The 18,001-nt window shown below is 42.1% G+C and overlaps 2 protein-coding genes across 5 annotated transcripts in view; one reads left to right on the forward strand and one right to left on the reverse strand.

The window, feature by feature from the left end:
- HERC2 (HECT and RLD domain containing E3 ubiquitin protein ligase 2) overlaps window positions 1–18,001 on the forward strand; it is a 201,984-nt gene that overhangs the window by 3,911 nt on the left and 180,072 nt on the right. For all 4 annotated transcript variants that reach the window (XM_053306133.1, XM_053306134.1, XM_053306136.1 and 1 more), the window contains exons 3-4: window positions 8,232–8,346; window positions 9,144–9,281. In XM_053306133.1, the coding sequence (XP_053162108.1) occupies window positions 8,232–8,346; window positions 9,144–9,281 (253 nt within the window). The remainder of the gene's footprint in view (window positions 1–8,231; window positions 8,347–9,143; window positions 9,282–18,001) is intronic.
- On the reverse strand, window positions 13,400–17,797 carry LOC128349435 (tubulin alpha-8 chain-like). The gene is made up of 2 exons (XM_053305705.1): window positions 17,145–17,797; window positions 13,400–13,541 (listed from the first exon to the last, which is right to left on the reverse strand). The coding sequence occupies exons 1-2, from the start codon at window positions 17,717–17,719 to the stop codon at window positions 13,400–13,402; spliced, it is 717 nt and encodes a 238-aa protein (XP_053161680.1). The 5' UTR covers window positions 17,720–17,797.

Consider the following 18,001-nt stretch of genomic DNA (forward strand, 5'->3'; position numbering starts at 1 on the left):
ACTTGGTGCCAGATGATATGCATTTTCCTGCAAAATTTTGCCTTTAGTTAAAGCAAACATATTATACAAACATGAGTGGAGAATTTCACAGTAAAGACTTCCCCAAAAACTTTCCATAATCTTTTTTTAGTAGTGCTTAAGTTGTGATTGGATTTAATCTGTAATGCTTATGTTATGACTGAATTTGTGCTTGGACAACAAGATTTTAAGGGTTAAAGAACTCTTGCAGTTAAGCCCACAAAATTAAGCAGTTTGCAAAACTTCTTATTTGCCTTATTAGTGGAGTTGCTGTGCCCCCCCCTTTTTGTTTAAATTATGCCTCTGCAGGCAGCGGCAACTTCAGCAAATTTTGAAGTGTTGATAACTTCCCTAGTGAGCAGCTCCTGTCAGTTGCCGCCCGCCCCCCCAACAGGGCTGCACAACTTTGGCCCTCCAGCTGTTTTTGAACGACATCTCCCTCCATCGCCACCCACAATGACTAATAATCAGGACATGGCAGTTATGGTCCAGCATCTGCAGAGAGGGCCAAAGTTGTGCAGCCCTACTCTAGAATGTGCTGATGTGATGCAAGGTCATTTGCTGATGCATTTTGGAGAAAAAGCCAGCCACTGGGGGTGTTATCAGCAGCATTCCCTGTAACAGGGATTCCCAGATGTTGTTGACTACAACTATCAGCATCCCCAGCTGCAGTGACCTTTTGCTTGCGATGCTGGGAATTGAACTCCCAGCATCGCAAGCAAAAGGTCACTGCAGCTGGGGATGCTGATAGTTGTGGTCAACAATACCTGGAATTCTTTGTTACAAGGAACACTGGTTACCAGTACTTCAAGTACTGCTGAAGCCACTATTGCCCTCAAGGGGTTGGGGGAAAAAGGCCTTGCAAATGTCATTTGCCTTGACATAAGGTTGCCAGTGCTGACTAGGTGACTGTTTAAAGACAAGACTGGGTTAAAGGTCAGTGTGTGTTGTGGAAAATAGCTTTCACCTTGGCTGATTACTTACATAACTATATCTATTTTTGTTTTGTTCACCAGGCCTTTTAAATTCAGGTTTTCAGATTTGATCTGATTTTTAACTAATTTTAAAATGAGTTTTTAAGCTGCTTTGTATTTTGTATTTTCTTTTCACCATTTTGTGTCAGTCATGATTTAATGTGCTATGTGTTTTTGTTGATTGTTTTAATACTCTGTTGTGAGCTGCCCAGAGAACAATTTGTTATGGGATGGCTAACAAATAAAATTGATGATGATGATGATGATTTATATTAGTATCTATAAAAGATAGGCGGTGTGCAAAGAAAAAGGGCATGGGACTTGTCACTGCTTACACTTGTAGTATAGTGAGGGCCACTGTCTTGGTATTTGAGTTTCTTGGTAATATCCAGGTCCTATCTTTCAAGAAAAAGTGTTTGGGTAGACAGATGGAAATACATAGGGTCATATGAAGCTGCCTTATATTGAGTCAGACCAGTGATTCACTTGGTTCAATGTATTACACTGACATGCTGTTGTTTCTCCAAGGATTTTAGAGAGAGAGGTCTTTCCCAGCATTACCTGGAGATGCTAGGAATCCTCAGAAAGGCCTATGTCTGTTTCCTATGATCAGACAAGATTATATGGGTGGAGTCTGTGCTTTGGGTGTCCTGGTCCCAAATTGTTTAGGGCTGTTGAGATAACCGGCATCTTCAGCGAACAAGTCAGCTGAAGCGTATTAAGGACGACAGTTGTCTCATGTATCAAGGTAGCCTTAGCTAAGAATGGATGCCAATTTATCTGTTATACTAAGGTAGCAATGAGCTCTGTTAACAACTGTCATAATGGATTGGCAGGGATGAACTGTAGGCAACTAAGTCAATGGACAGTAGCTCACAAAGGGCTTCTAGTGGTCTTCTGATCCTGAAATCTTGTCGGCTATAACTGTGCTAGCATTAGGATGAAGAAGATCTGGCAGCCTAATTCAGGTAGTCCTTGACAAGAAACTCTGAGTCAAGACAAGTGGTGTGTAAGACATTGGTAAATTGCCAATTTTTTTTCAACTTTACAACACTTGTTGCAGGAGTGGAGGCTCCACTAGATGGCTGCTAGTGCAAGCGCTAGAGGAGGAGGAAGCAGAAGTGACAATGGCAGTTCAGGCTCACATTGTCATTGGGACTGGCGGTTCTGGTGACAGCTACTGCTGCATCTGAGGCTGCAGATGGATTGGCTGCACTGTTCCCTCTAAGTTGTGCACACATGTGCCCACTCACACATTTCTTGATGTCTGCTCAGTTAATTTTAGATCCTGCTAAGATTGAATCGGGAAGGCCGCACTCCGAATGCACATGTGCACACATTGCCTTGATACTGCCATCCAGAACAAAACTCATTCCTCATGCAGATGAAAAAAATGAGAGAACACTGATTGGCTGACTCACCTGCCCAAGAGGCTCCACCTGCTACTACCGCTGCTGCTGCTTCTACTCCTCTCCCAGGATTAGTTCCTGTGCTATAACAGTGAGAAGGCGACATCCTGGCCCATCCACAGTCCACGTACCTCTTCTTGCCCACCCTTCTTCCTTTTCTGTTTAACTATTGTCCAGGAGGCAGAGGAGCAAATGGAGGCAAGCTACCTAGTTGTTTCCACAAAAAATAAGAGTGAGCCAGGAAGGAAGTGGGTGGCAAAGGCAGTGTTCTCTCTCATTTTCCCCCATCCGTGTGAGGAATGAGTTTTGTTCTGGGCAGCAGTATCAAGGCAATGTGTGCGCATGTGCATTTGGAGTGGGACCTTCCTGATTCAACTTGAGCAGGAGCTAAAATTAACTGAGCAGACATTTTAAAAAAAACCTGTGAGCGAGTTCACATGTAAATGCTTTAGAGGGAGCACTGGGCAAGGGTGAACATCTTCTGATTCTTCACTATCAGCCTCTCTGTTGCATGTCTGTGATGGACACACTACCAGCTTTGACAGTAACAGTGGGGAAAAAGAATATCTAGTTTTGGTTCAGAAATCAAATTCCTATCTATAACTGTCAGGTCTTCCCACCAGCTGCATGAGTTCCCAATTATCACCTAGTCGGGGGCCGAGAGAGGACCATGCTGCACCTGGGTACAGTCAGAGCCAGTTGGGACCTTCCCCCGGTTGCCAGGGAGAGCCAGAGGACCTGGGAGCTGACCGACTGTGGGTGTGCCAGCATGGCCTAGCAGGTTGCCTCCTGGTGGCAAATAGGAGAAGGCAGGGCTGCGACAGCCAGCGAGACAGGCAACAGCTGAAGGAGGGAGGATGGAGTCAGGAGAGGATGATTGAGATTGCAGGGCTTTTTAAAAGGTTTGGATGGCTAGGGGTGAGGAGAGATGGGAGTGACTTGGCCCTAGAGACTCCCAGCAAGGAACAGTCTGACCCCTCTCCCTGATGGCTAGAGGAGGAATAGGGTGACAGTTACCCCCCTCGCCAGCACTTCAATAGAATTTGAACAGGAGCAGAGGAAGGGAGGCAGTTGGAGACTGTGGCCATAGGCAAGTGTGTGACAATAACATTGCCATAAGTCTGAGGACTTCCTTAATGGGAAGTGACTGCAGGCCACTTCCTTAGTAGCCCACCTGGACTACTGACTACTAGACATTTGTGTGACTGTGGAGGCATTGTTGTATCCTACCTTAGTGAAAACCTCAAAGTTCATTGAGGTAAGGCTCTTTATAAAGATTTATTGAGAAAGGGGAGTTGTGGGGGAGGACAAAATCCGCTATAGCCACAATATATATTTAAAAAATAAGATAACCCTATTTGGTGTTTAACAATACAAGGGTAAGCACCAAGAACAGCAGTTCTTTTTGCTGATTGAAAGAGGGTTTTTCTGTGTCAAGAACTGCATTTTTATAATTCGAAATCTGCTGTATAGTTAAAACAAAAACAAAACCCAAATTGGTTTGCAACAATTCAAAACAAAGTCTAACAAATAGCAAAATATGAAAACAAGGTGTTTCTGCCCCAGCTTGTAAATATTGTTTATAATTTGTCTAATTGTAGAGTCATATCCACATAAACATCATTTGAATAGATTGTAAACAGTTCATTTCTATTAATTTTTGAGTGTGTTCAGTTCACTTGGATTCAGGGATGTGCAGACAATGGGGGGGGGGACTGGCCCTGGGCTGCCAAGGCACCCTCCTTTCCCTTGGTACCCTCTCTCTGCCTCCTCCAAATCTCCCCCCACCCCAGTAAATGAAGGGCTCTTTGGCTGGGAGTGTGGTGTGCACTTCTCTTCTTCCCAGCTGGTAATTCATTGAAATGATGGCTGGCTCCGGATTTATTCCCCTGCCTCCCTCCCAGTGAGGCAGAGGGAGGAAAAAAACCCAGCTAGACAGTATTTCAATGAAATGCTGACTGGGGAGGACCAGGAGAAGATCCAAAAGGACCCTTTTCCCTATAGTGGCCATACCTCATACATCTGACATCAACTCAAGGGACATGGTTTGTGTGCATACAAACATCTCTGGGTGGGAGCCACTGGCAGGACTTTGTTCCTGGGCTGCTGGTGAGCTCACTATGCCCCTGCTTGAATTGTTTCACTTAAAATCCCCATTTGCAGTAAACCTGGGGGAACCCAGTGCCGCTCCTGAGCCCAGTGCAGTTGACTCAGGTAGGGAGGCTGCTGCATGGGGCCGGGTGGTTCATTAGCAACCCAGTGCTGTCCTAAAGGCCCACCACCAGCTACAAATGATCATAATGTGAAGATTGCAGAACAGGACACCTGGACAGAGGGACAGAATCCTTTTAGATTACTGTGACTTTTCCTCCTGTCCCGTGAGTCTTGCCTGCTCCACTACTGAGAAATCTGGTGGATGCAGCAGGGGGAGACCTACCTATTCGAGGTGGTCCAACCAGGTCTCAGTTGCACATGCCAGGTCAGCACGCTCCTCTGGAACTGATTCCTGCGGGACTAAGATCTTTGCACTCACTGATATTAAGTAAAGATTTCAGGCCTGAGGGACAGTCATCGGGATAGTCAGAGTTTTGTGAGATGGAAATTGGGATAGCTCTTAAATATGTATAAACTCCCTTCCCCTGAAATGGCTTGGCCAACTCCCACTGTCATAATATGCCTCTTCCTTAAAAACCTAGGTTCTGTTATAGTAAGAGCTTGGCATTAGACTGAAATTTTGTATGGTAGTTGCCTGCATAACGAAAATTAGTGAAGTGGTAGTTTGCAAGGTAATGCTATCTGACCTTGGCAGCCCAACCCAATTTTAGCATGCTCAGCATTCCACTTAGGAGAAGAGGGGTGTGTCGGGGAATATGTATAAAGAGAGAGAACATGAACACTTTAACATGTCACCTCTCTCTGGGTTTCATATGCATTGAACTAGCCATGACCCACCCCTGCCAAACATGTATACAGTGAAGCTCTTGCTACAATATGGTGGTTTAATTTTATTATAGACTCTGACCATACATGAAAAGTTGCAACAAAATATTCTTCTAGCTCCTTGGTCCACTGCCTGGGGAGCAAAGTGGCCTCTGGTACAGAAATCATCTCTGGCTTCTAAGAGTGCTAATATGTAATCACTCATCCAAATACAAACCAGGACAGACCCTGCTTAGCAAAGGGGACAATTAATGCACACTACCTCAAGACCAGCTTGCCTCCCCAAAGGACTCTAAAGTCTCAAAGTATTACTGGGTTTTGAAGTATTACTACTTTTGTAATACTACTTCATATGTAGCAATGCACCACAGAGTTGAAGCTTTCTGAAGTGTATTCAGTAAAGTGTGGATAGTGTTAAATTACTATAGACTGTTCATAGCAATTACAGGAAATGACAAATAGTACTGGAAAGGGTTGTCACTGTGACCTTTTATTTTGAGTGAATGCTCAGCAATTGACCCAGGTAGGAAACGATATAGCAGTATGTATGAAAGAGCAGATGAGATGGCAAACCTTTGTCTCTCTAGTGTCATTTCAGATTGGAACTGATAGAATGTTCTCCCTCCCCCTGCCAAAAAGACTGATTCTAACTCTTCTGACATGCTAGTTATGTATGTATGGGGTCTCTTTTGTTTGGATACACTTTCACTCATGTGAGCTCCCATCTGCAGGCAGAAGTGGCTCATTTGAGTGGGGGGAGAGGTTTACAATCTTATCTGCTGTTCATGAAATGCAGGCTTAGCTGCAACTACACCACCCACAACACGTTTATTTTTAATGTTGCTGAGGTTTGGAACACAGATGATCCCTCTGGTGTAGGCTGACAGCTGTTATTTCTATATTTTATTTTTACTACAGCCTTAATTTTGAGAGTAAACAGTTTGACATATATTAAGTTTAGAGAAAACAACCCTTAAGAGTTACTTCAGCTAGAACATTAAACTTCTGTAGTTGGATCTGCAAATGGGATATAATTTCTTCTTGGGTTTTTAGGATCAGGCTGTGTAAATAATAGAATAATGTTGCCTAATATGTTGTTTTCCTTGTAAAAAGCTACAATGACAGTTCCATTTTTTGATACTAGACTTGTAAGTAAATACCTGCCTGTTTATCTCTGTTGAGCAAGTTGGTGACCAGGCAAAACAACTGTTGTGGATTGGAAGAGATTTGTTTCATTTTTACAGTGTAATACACATGACTAAGACAGGGGAGATGATTTTTGCAGACTTATTTGCAGGGCTGTGAGAATGAAGATTAATGAAGCCATTATCAGTTTCTTACATGGGAATTTTCTTTTGTGTAGGGAATTCTGTCTGTGCAAGTTTATGCTGTGTGCACATTTTGCTGCATATATCTGTTCTAGGTACCACTCATTAGAAGCAAAAGTATGCGGAATTTCTTACACAGAGAATGTACCTTGGCAAGGAATCTGTCATTTGGGAAGTGATTGTAATGGATGGTTTTGTCGATGTAGGCTCAGTCTGCGTTAGATGCAGGGTAGCTTGATTTTAAATATTGATTTAAATGGCTAAGGGAAAAATTTGATTGAAATCATTGATTTAAGTTAGAGTTCCCATTGATAGTAGGTCACACATTTTTTAAATGTTTCAGATCTGAACATGTTAATGTGCAACTCAAAAGAGCCTTTAAAATATCTAGGAGGATATACTTTTTGTAATTTTTTTAGATAACTTGATTTTTACTAATTTAGAAGTCTTATATAATACCTGGCTTTTTATATAATGGTTACATTTACTTATTACCTGTATCAAGCTGCAGATGCAGCCTCAGAACATTAAGAATGGTAAGAAGTAAATCCTGCACACAGAATAGCACTTATGCTTTAAACAGTGTTTCACATTTGTAACTGCAGTAGTCTCTTGAGTTGCCTAGGCTGTCTTTAAAACTCATTAGCTTTAACGTTTCTTTTTATGCCGTCTCCTTTCCTATGTTTTCCTTCTGCCTTAACCCAGCCCCACCACAAGCAACAATCTTACTGTTAGTGTCCAGCCTGTGCCTTTGCTCATGTTACTTTAGTCTGCTTAGGAACAGAAACTGAAGCTCAGAAATTTCCAAAAACAAGGGCAGTGCCAGACAGACTAGAGCCATTTTCATCATTTCATGGATGAAGTGAATGCCAATGATGTATTGCTTGTGTGTGTGAGAGATTCATATTTAAGAGACTGTAAATGTAGGTGTAGCATGTTTGTGACAAGATTTAATTTTAAACATGTTTTTTGTGTGTTAATATTTAAAAAATGGATGTAAATAAACTAATTTTAATCTGCCTTAAAAAACAATAACCACCCCACAACCCAGTGACTTGTACCACCCTGATTAGATGTGGCATTCACTGTTGGCAATGCCCACAACAGTTACTTCAGTCTGTCAAAGCATTAATGCTCTTGAATTCTTGTGATGACTCTTGAATTCTTGTGATGGCCTGATACACTGTATCAGGATTTATTGAGTTTTCTAATGTTGGGATTTAGAAAACTGCTTTTTGGTGTCACCAAGAGCTTGGGAATGTCCCACAGGATGTCTGACTGACATACTCTCTCACACAAACTCTCTTAAACTGACACATTTGTTATTTTACAAACTGCTTTTGAAAGTTCCATCAGTTTAAGAAGTGATCTGACATGTCAGATGGGTGTGTGAGAGAGGTGCATCTATTTGAAGCCCAGTCTTCTAATTTGTGCAATATCTGCATTTCAGGAGGAAGTCTGAGATGAAGATTGCAGTATAATAAAAACATTCAGTACAATAAAAAACATGCTACTTAGGAAACAAAAAATCTTAACTCTTTCTCCTTCTCTCTATCTAAAAGCTTGCTTTTACACGGGATGGCCTGTGTGGCCTATGGAATGAAATGGTCAAAGATGGTGAAATTATATACACTGGAACCGAACTTGCCCAAAGTGGTGAAGCATCTTTGCGGAAAGGTAGGCTTGGTTTCATTTTCTTATATCATATGATGGATTTGTATATTAATAAAATAGCCCTTCAGTTCAATAAAAATGAATGAGTCTAACTTTCTTTGCAGGTTTATTTGTAATGGAGACAATGGATTCACCAAGATTTAGGAGTTATTGTTTTCCAGTTCATGGTTCCTTTAAATACATAGCATCTAAAATATAAAACATTGATTGTCCCAAACTTGACAACATGGTTCACTCCTTATAAACTGCTTCACTGTTTGATCTTTTCGTTTACTCTGGGAGTGAGGTGGAAGGATAGATTTTAGTAATGGGCATGAAGTCCAGTTTTTAGCAAGTATGTGCAAGCTGTCTGCACACTAAAGAATAAGTTCCAAAAGTCTCTGAATATAGTGCTCGGGAGACTGAAACTGAGGCAACAAGCAATTTCTGTTTAGCTTATTTTGATTAAAATACATAGAAATATGAAACCTGATTAATTGGAAAACCAGTGTTTAATAATACAGTAATAGCAGTATTACTTGCAGTTTGTGTATTACACAGATATTTTGATGCTTAAACATGAGTTGCAGATTTCTAAGTAGAAGGGGACACTGTCAGTCAGTGAAATGTGAGCTGTAGCACCTGTGATGGTTAAGTTAGCAGTTCTCTCCCTCGTGCTCCCATTCTTAATGATGGTGTCAGAATTAATCTAAGGATATAGAATGTTCTTGATTATAGGAGCTAAATTAAATTATTGGATGCAAAAAGGATTTCTGTACCAAAAAACCCTATATACAGAGTTGCATTTGTGTGTTCTGCAGATGAAAGCACTGAAGGTCAGACTGTATCAAAGAAGGAAGATCAGAATGACAAAGAAAGGAAAGATGAAGATGAAACTCCATTACCTACTTATAGAGCCAAATCAATTGTTGAGAGTTGGATTTGGGGCAAACAGCCAGGTAATGTAACATTTCATTTTTAGTCTACTTTCCAGTAGGCTTATGAAATCACCTAGCTTACTTTGTGTGTGTCCATTTAGGCGGGCCCCCCACCCCCATCAACTTAGCAATGCCTGAACCAATATGAACCAAATTGGGTACAGTTGTAGGGACACTTCAGTGGTATAGTTTGTGATGTCATCCACCCCAATCCAAGATGGCAGACACGTGAACATTTGAGGTGCAAGTGGGCTAACTTGTGACCTGCCTAACTGATTTGAACTAAATTTGCTACATCTGTAGGGACACATAGGAATGTCCAGATGGCATCGTGTGTGATGATGTCATCCACTCCAATTCAAGATGGCTGTGTGAATGATTGAGGTGCAAGCCAGCTAATTTGTGGACTGTCTATCCCATTTGAATCAAATTTGGTACAGTTGCAGTGAGTGACACACAGGGACACCTCAATGGTGTAGTTTGTAATGATGTCATCCACCCCAATCCAAGGTGGTGGACACATGAATATTTGAAGCACAAGAGATCTAACTTGTGGACCTCGATTTGAACAAAATTTAGTCTAGTTGTAGAGACAGTGAAAGGAAAGTAGGCTGATTAGTTCTTACAAGTTGTTTAAAATATGGAGTTCTTATTTTGTTTTGTGCAATATGGTATCGGATACCTGCAAAGTCTATTGTTTCTGCAGCAGAGGTTTCAGGGTCTGCAAAATGATTGGAAGTAGATGTATTCTAGGAGGAAGCCTTGCTGCTCTAAAACAGCTAATATATATATATATATATAGGGTTTGTGGACAAATGCTTGAATGCAGAGGTTGGGGATTGGCTTTGGTAGGGGTACTTTTCAACCCCTTAAGCAAGAGTTCTCAGGAGAACCTCAGACTCTTAACTGAGACAACAAAAGACTACGAAATTGGGGCAGTCTTAGTGTTGGACTGAGATGATGGAGAGGGGATTTTGTACATGGGCATAGAGCAGCTGATTTAGAATTGTGAAAGGTTATGGCCGAATTAAGACAAAACCAGGTTAAACGGGGCATAGGCAGGAACTCTGTTATGTCTGAATTGATGAAACCATGGTTTCGAGCCAAAAGTGACCTGTGGTTTGCCTTGCCAAACCTGGCTCTATATCGAGCCAGGTTGCTGTATGGAGCAAAGCTGAAGGGACAGGTGCTGCCAAGTAGCTGTCAAGGCTTGCCCCCTGCCAGTCCATCCTCCAGTGTGGGCATATGTACCCCTTGCTTGTTACATCAGTAGCTCCTGGGATCCCTGGAAATCAGGGTTCCCCTCTCCTGTGATGCCCTGTTCTGGGAGATTTGCATATGGCACAACGTTGGACTGAACTGGAGAATTCTGAATAGGTTTAAAGATCTGTTCATGTACCTCATGTCGCTGTCTTCGTATGCGGCCAGGCTCTGACACATGGAGTGTCAAGTTCGCTTTTGGGCACATGCAAGACTTCACAGGGAAGGGGGAGTTGCAGCGCTGTTCTAACGGCTACCACGGAGAGTTGGGAGCCCCACACAAGCCGGACCCCTTTGTTGGGTTAGCTGAATTTGTGAACGTGCTGTATGATGGGCCCCATGGTCATCCCCAGTAACAATTTAAAATACAATAAGCTTCCAAAAAACAACAACTTTGAAACTATAAACTACAAGCCCAACTTAACAAGTAAGTTTTTAGTTGCTTCTTAAAAAAATTCAGAGAAGGGGACACTCTAATTTCATTAGGAAGCAAGTTCTGGAGTCCTGGGGTAGTTCTAGAAAAGGCCCGGTTTCAAGTTGCCACCAGCCGAGCCCATGGCAACTGCAACCGGACTTCCCCAGATGATATTGAGAGGTGGTGGTGTTGATGAAGGCATTCTTTTCAATATCTCGAACCCAAGCCATTAAGGGCTTTATAGGTAATGACTAGCACTTTGTATTTTGCCCGGAAACTTATTGGCAGCCAGTGTTGTTCTTTTTAAATGGGTGTAATATGATCTCTTCAGGTAGCCCTGGAGACCAACCTGGCTGCTGCATTCTGTACTAACTGCAGTTTCCGAACTACATACAAAGGCAGCCCGACGTAGAGCACATTGCAGTAGTCAAGCCTGGATGTTACCAGCATATGCACCACTGTTTTAAGGTTGTTTATCTCCAGAAATGTACATCGCTGGTGAATCAGCTGAAGCTGATAGAAAGCACTCCTAGCCACTGCCTCAACCTGAGAAATCAGGGAGCAGTTTGGGTCCAGAAGTACTCCCAGACTATGTACCTGCTTTTTCCAGGGGAATGTGACCCTGTTCAGAACAGGCAGATCTAAACTACTTCCTAAGTCTTGACCTCCCATAATGAGTACCTCCATCCTGCTTGGATCCAGCCTTAGTTTGTTCTCCCTCATCCATCCCGTTACCACGTCCAGGTAGGCATTTAGGGAAGATATGCCATTTCATGATGAAGTTGACATGGATAAAAAGATTTGGTGTCTTCTGCATACTGATAACACCCTGCACCAAATGCCCTGATGATCTCCCCCAGCAGTTTCATGTAGATGTTAAAAAACATTGGAGACATTATGGAGCCTGTGAGACTCCATACCGGAGCTCTTGTTTTGAAGAACAAAGTCTCTGAGTGACACCATCTGGAACTTACCTGTGAGGAAGGAGCAGAACCACTGAAGAGCTAGACTTCCCACTCCCAACTCCTTCAGGCATCCTAGAAGGATAACATGGTTGATAACAGAGAAAACCACAGAGATCCAAAAGGATCAAAAGAATCACACTCCCCCTGTCAATTCCTAATTGGAGATCATCCAACAGGCTGACCAAGGCTGTCTCAACCCCATAGCCTGTCTGAAAGCAGTTTGAAATGGATCCAGATAATATGTTTCCTCCAAGATAGTCTGGAGCTGAGATGCCACCACCCTCTCAATCACCTTGCCCAATCATGGGAGGTTGGAGACAGGCCTATAATTGCCTAATTGCCTGACAGAGGAAGTGTGACTCTGTTGGTCCTTTGGGACTTCTCGGTGGCTTTCGATACTATCGACCATAGTATCTTTCTGGAACCTCTGAGGGGGTTGGGGGTGGGAGGCACTGCTTTGCAGTGGTTCTACTCGTATCTCTCGGGCAGATTCCAGATGGTGTCCCTGCCTGGAGGCAGTGAAGGGCTGGATGAAAGGTAACAGTATGAGGCTGAATCCAGATAAGACGGAGGTACTTACTGTGTGGGGTCGGAACTTGGGAGATGATTTTGAACTGCTAGTTCTGAATGGGGTCACACTTCCCCAGAAGGAACAGGTACACAGTCTGGGTGTGCTTCTGGACATAAAACTCTCCCTGGTGTCCCAGGTTGAGGTAGTGGCCAGAGGTACCTTTTATCAGCTTTGGCTGATACGCCAGCTGCGTCCGTTTCTTGAGATCGACCATGCAACTTCAGCCCCCATAGTTCTTCTGTATACCAAGAGGATTATTTAGAAGTGGGTTGGAGAGGATGCTTAGGAGTAATCATGTGGCAGTGGTGGGGCTCTGGGGAGTTCCTGCAGAACATATGGAGGCCCCCCAGAAGACAGGAGGCCACGTACCAAATCCCCATGATCCATGGCTAAGTTTGCCTCTGATTGAACTGCAATTGCCATTTTGTCACCCACTCACCCAGTTTTTGAGAGATCTTTTTGTGTCTTCAGCTAGCCCCGTTCTTTTATGCATTTTAACAATTTTGTCCTTAAGTATGCTTTCCATCAATTTGCCTGGCACAGAAGTTAAGCTAACAGGTCTGTATTGGCTATTTTCCAGTGATCTGGTACAGAGCCTGGCTGTAGGGACAAGATACATATTGTTGCTAGGAGATCAGCAGTTTCACATTTGAGTTCCTTCAGAACTCTTGGGTGGATGCCATCTGGCCCTGGCAATTTGTTAACTTTTAGTTTCCTCAAGACCATTTAGAACATCTTCCCTCCCCACTGGCCCAGTTCTTCAGCCTCTGATCCTGAGAAGCTCCGTTCTGGAGAGGGTATATGGTCAGTATTCTCCTCTGTGAAGACAGATGCAAAGAACTCATTCAGCTTCTCTGCAATCTCCGTATCCTCTTTAATAATCCCTTTCACACCCTCAACATCTAAGGGTCCAACTGATTTGAGCCTCCTAACTTTCCTTTTCAGCTTCCTTTTTACCATTCTCCTCATTTCTGAGGAGTTTCCTCTTCTGAAGTCCAAAATATCTGTGTTGGATTCCTTGGCAATACTCCACTTCTTGGACATATTTTTTTTGAGAAGAGCTTTCTGCCCTTATTAGCAAAGGAACCTTGACAGACATTTAATGTTATCCCCAACCTTAAATAAATTGTTCTCCATGTGGTGTGTGTGTGTGTTGAGGTATCTTTGGTGGTGGCTGTTGGAGAAGAAAACCCCATTCAGACGAATTTTCTCCTCCAACAGAATTTTCTTCACTAACAGTCATTCTTCACTAACATTCACTTCACAAACCATACCCCAGCTCACGCGCACACAGCCCATGGAGATCTACTTCTTTAAGACTGGGACTACCTTATCTGTCCCACACAAGGTTCCCTTGTTCTGAACAGGAAGCTTTTCCCCCTCAAGGAAGTATGTGCTTAAGCAATCTTTCAAAAAACATCTGCACAAAACTGATAGCAAAACAGGTTCGATTGCTAAATGGGCTTGGACGAAGTATTTTACTCGCATGCAGTGTTAAATGGCAGTAAATTGTAGGAGTATGTGTAGTGTTCTAAAAAATAAATTACATCTATTTATAGTTTGTCCTGGCTCTCTTAATAAATGAAATGTAGGTTTCCTAGCTAGTACCATTCAGTAACCAATGAAGTCTTGATTTGTGAGAGGAAGGTAGCACTTTTTAGGCTATATAATATCTTAGTGCTTCCTGCTGCTGCTACTAAACAAATTACCTCAGGAAATTGCTTCAAAAGCATTGCCCACAGTGGTTACAATTACCTTAGTAGTTGCAGTGAGGTATTGTAAGCAATTATCATAGCAACTATAATTGTATCTTTTGAGGTTTCTTTGGGTCAAATTTCTAGAAGGTCCATAGGTTACTAGTACAGTCTGCTAATGGATTGAGGCAATAATTATACGCTTACTCAGAAATATATTTCACTGAAATCAATTGCACTTGCTTTTAGGATTGGGGTTGCCAGTTGAAGGTTACAATGTGTGTGTGTGTATAAAATTGTAAATGTATGTATGTCTGGCCAATTAAAGGCACTTTCTAACTGTATACTCATTTGTACTAAAATATTTGATCTCTGTCCATAGTGGGATACACTATTATCTGTTATATTTATTCTGCTCTGGTGGCATATGCTACTAAAATTATCTGCTACAACCAAAAACATTCTATTGTGTGCTATATTGAAATGAAACCATCACATATGTATAATTGACCTTTAAAAGCAAATTCAACCCCCTTGCTGTTTTGGTGATTGTTGGGCATGTGCTGTTGTGAGCTTGAGCATAGTGGTGGCCTGCACTGTTGTCCTGTCAGTGGGGCCAGAGTTTACCACTGCACTGTCTGGTGGCAGTAAGTGAGTGCCAGAGCAATTGTCCGATCCTTCCCTGAGTCTGAGGTGAACCAGAGTAACCAAGCCACTCGACAATGGCAGCTGTTCCAGCTCCATTGCCTTCCCCAGATGCTTGTCCCCTCTCAACTCCTTTCCAGAGGAGGATTGAGGAAGCAGACGGCAGTGTAGAGGAGGAGATGGAGGAGGAGCAGTGACTGCTGCTGGTGGTAGTTGTCTAGGCAGGAGAGAACTGAGCACCAGACCTCGCAGTAGGGTGTGTGTGGGTAGGTGTGTGTGCGTGTGTGGATACAAGTCAATGCTGAGGGGTGCTTGCTGGAAGGAGTATTTTTTATTTTTGCTTGGGAACCATGTAAACCTGGTGAATCTGTCTGAAAGTTTGGCCCTTTTAAAAGAGTTGCTTCTTTGAATATAGATTGATTCCAAGTTGGATTTTATTGGTTCTTAATGTGACGATCTTGTATTTTGGATCTTGTTTACCAAAACATTCCTGACTTGTGCAAGTGCTTCTTCTGCTAATGAAAGGAGCTTCTGATAAAGGTCTGGATGGCATCCTAGATACTTTCCCATATTCCCAGACTTACTCTGTTATTGCATAAGATAATCTTGGCCACCTAGTGTCGACTGAGGTTCCAGCATATTGAAATCCTAGATTTCTATAATGCCTTACTTATAAGGAGGTAACAAATCACTTCTCTTTCTCTTTCTCTTTCTTTTGATTTCTGGTCTCAGCAACAGAATTGAGTTGGTAATCAATGAGAAGCCCATAAGTGAGAAGATGTGACAGAAAAACTTACACAATTTTACTTCAACAGTTATGATAAACAGGTTTATTCTCTGTATTTGTATGTTTGCTCTGAACCAAACTGGACAAACACAGCAGATAACACACGGAATTTACATTGACAAGAAATCAATATAAACAATAAATATTTATATATTGTTTTTCAACAAAAGTTTCCAAAGCGGTTTACATAGAGAAATAATAAATCAATTAGATGGATCCCTGTCCTCAAAGGGCTCACAGTTCAAAAAGAAACCATAAGATAGACACCAGAAACAGTAACTCTAGGTACTGTTTTGGGGGTGGCATGCTGTTGCACCAGATAATTTCCTTCACTTCTTTTTTTTAGTTTTGAAGTTGCTCGATAAGTAGTGTTAATAAAGCAGTGCTTTGAAAGAGCTGACTCTAGGCCACAGTGTGGTGGTTTTAATAAGTGAACATGGCTTTTGTAGATCTTTGCTGTTCAGTAGTGAAAGTTGCAGAATAGCTACTCAGGCTTGTATACTGAAGATGTGAATATCTTTCCTACTAAACACAGCTATATTTATAGATGGATATAACTTTTTTTGAGAGGGCAAGGGAAGTCCGATACAGCTGGGTTTGTTCAAAGTAGGTCTTGAGCAACGCAAGCATGCTGCAGATGTTGGACAGGAGTCACTGTTAGAAAATGCTGACTTGTATATGACCATGTGCTTTTGTTTACAAAATAAAGTCTGGAGGTGCTATGGTAACAGCAACAAATAAACTAGCTCTGTTCTGTCACTTAGCCTTTATACAGCTAGGTCCTATTGGATATTTTGAAATGCCTCTTATAAAAGATTTAGACTGTTTACCACACCAATATCCAAGAAAACCTTTTGTATCTCCTTATTTGATTTAGTAGATGTTTATATACCATGTCTTGACTTTCCCACTAAGCTTAGTTGTGAGTGTCTAAGAATCCAGGAATCAGACTGGACTGCAACATATTGCACACAGAGGCTAGTGTGTGACCACTGATAATTCTGAGTTGAAAATAAAAAGAGAGCATATTTGTAGAGCATACACATATGCACAAATTTGAAACATGACTTGATCAGAAAATTCCAGCTGCAATCTTTTTTTTTTTAAATGGGGGGAGGGAGGATGCCTTGCATATTCTCCTGCATTAGATTGACAAAATAGCTCTGCTCTGTTTCACAATACAGGAAAGGCAAGTAGTATTGTATAGTTCTTGGGAATATTGAGCAATGAGAGGCATCTTAGTTGCCTGACAAATCCTGAGAGAATGAAGAAAACTATCAGCTTTGTGCTAGAAATTTTGCTCAGGAAGCAAATCTACATAATATAGCTTTAAACATTACAGGAGAAAAAATTTCATGATGATTTTTGTCAGAACTTGCACACTTGTCTAAGTGGTAATTTGTTAATCATTTATTTATTTATTAGATTTATATACCACCCTTCCAAAGGTGACTTGGGGTGGTTTACATTAAAATTAAAAAACAGTTAAACCCTAACCAATTAAAAGCAGATTAAAATTACAATTACAACTAGATATCATTAAAAGCCAGGCTAAAAAGATAGGGCACCAGTCCACAAACTGGATGGACCTCCTCATCTTAATGACTGTGATGGCATTGCCATCTTTGTGCACTGTCTCCCCATGCTGTTGCCTTGATGGGGGGTCACATTTCAGCATCCGGTTGGAGAACCTGAAGCAGGTGTTGGTGGTCTCAGGCACTGAGAGTTGCTTGTGGTAGGCCTTTTCTGCTGAGATGATAGGGGCATAGGTGGTCAAAGGGAAGTGGATCCTGGGATATGGCACTAAGTTGGCCTGGAACTCTGTGAGGTCAACATTTAGGGCACCATCAAATCTCAAGGAAGCTTTGATGGATGACACAATCTGCCCATTCAGCCTGTTGAGATTGATATAGGTTGTGCTCTCAGTGTCTAGTTTACGATGACAGACATTGTAGACTACTTCATTGTCTACCATGAATGAGCAGTTCGAGTGCTCTAGGGTGGTGTGGGTGGCCAGGATGGAGTTGTAGGGCTCCACCACTGCAGCGGAGATCCGTGGGGCAGGGTACACCAAGAACTCCAGCTTGGCTTTCTTTCCGAAGTCATCTGAAAGTCGCTCCATCAAAAGGGATGTGAACCCTGAGCCCGTGCCTCCTTCATTGCTGTGATAGATCAATAAACCTTGGAGGCCACTACATTGGTTAGCATTTGTTGTATCTCAAAGAGACCTTGAGCAAGTAGTCTTTGCCTTCTTAAAAGCTCATACTATTAACATCATATAGCTGTTCTGGGCTGATATTGTGAGGTATGAGGTTGCTTAAGAATGGACCAGTTACTCGGGCTCAGCTAAGAAGCTAGTCTATGTTTGCCAAATAGCAAGTACTTTTTAGAGTCAAACTATATG

This window comes from Hemicordylus capensis, chromosome 3 (genome assembly GCF_027244095.1).
Source record: "Hemicordylus capensis ecotype Gifberg chromosome 3, rHemCap1.1.pri, whole genome shotgun sequence".
Taxonomy (NCBI): domain Eukaryota; kingdom Metazoa; phylum Chordata; class Lepidosauria; order Squamata; family Cordylidae; genus Hemicordylus; species Hemicordylus capensis.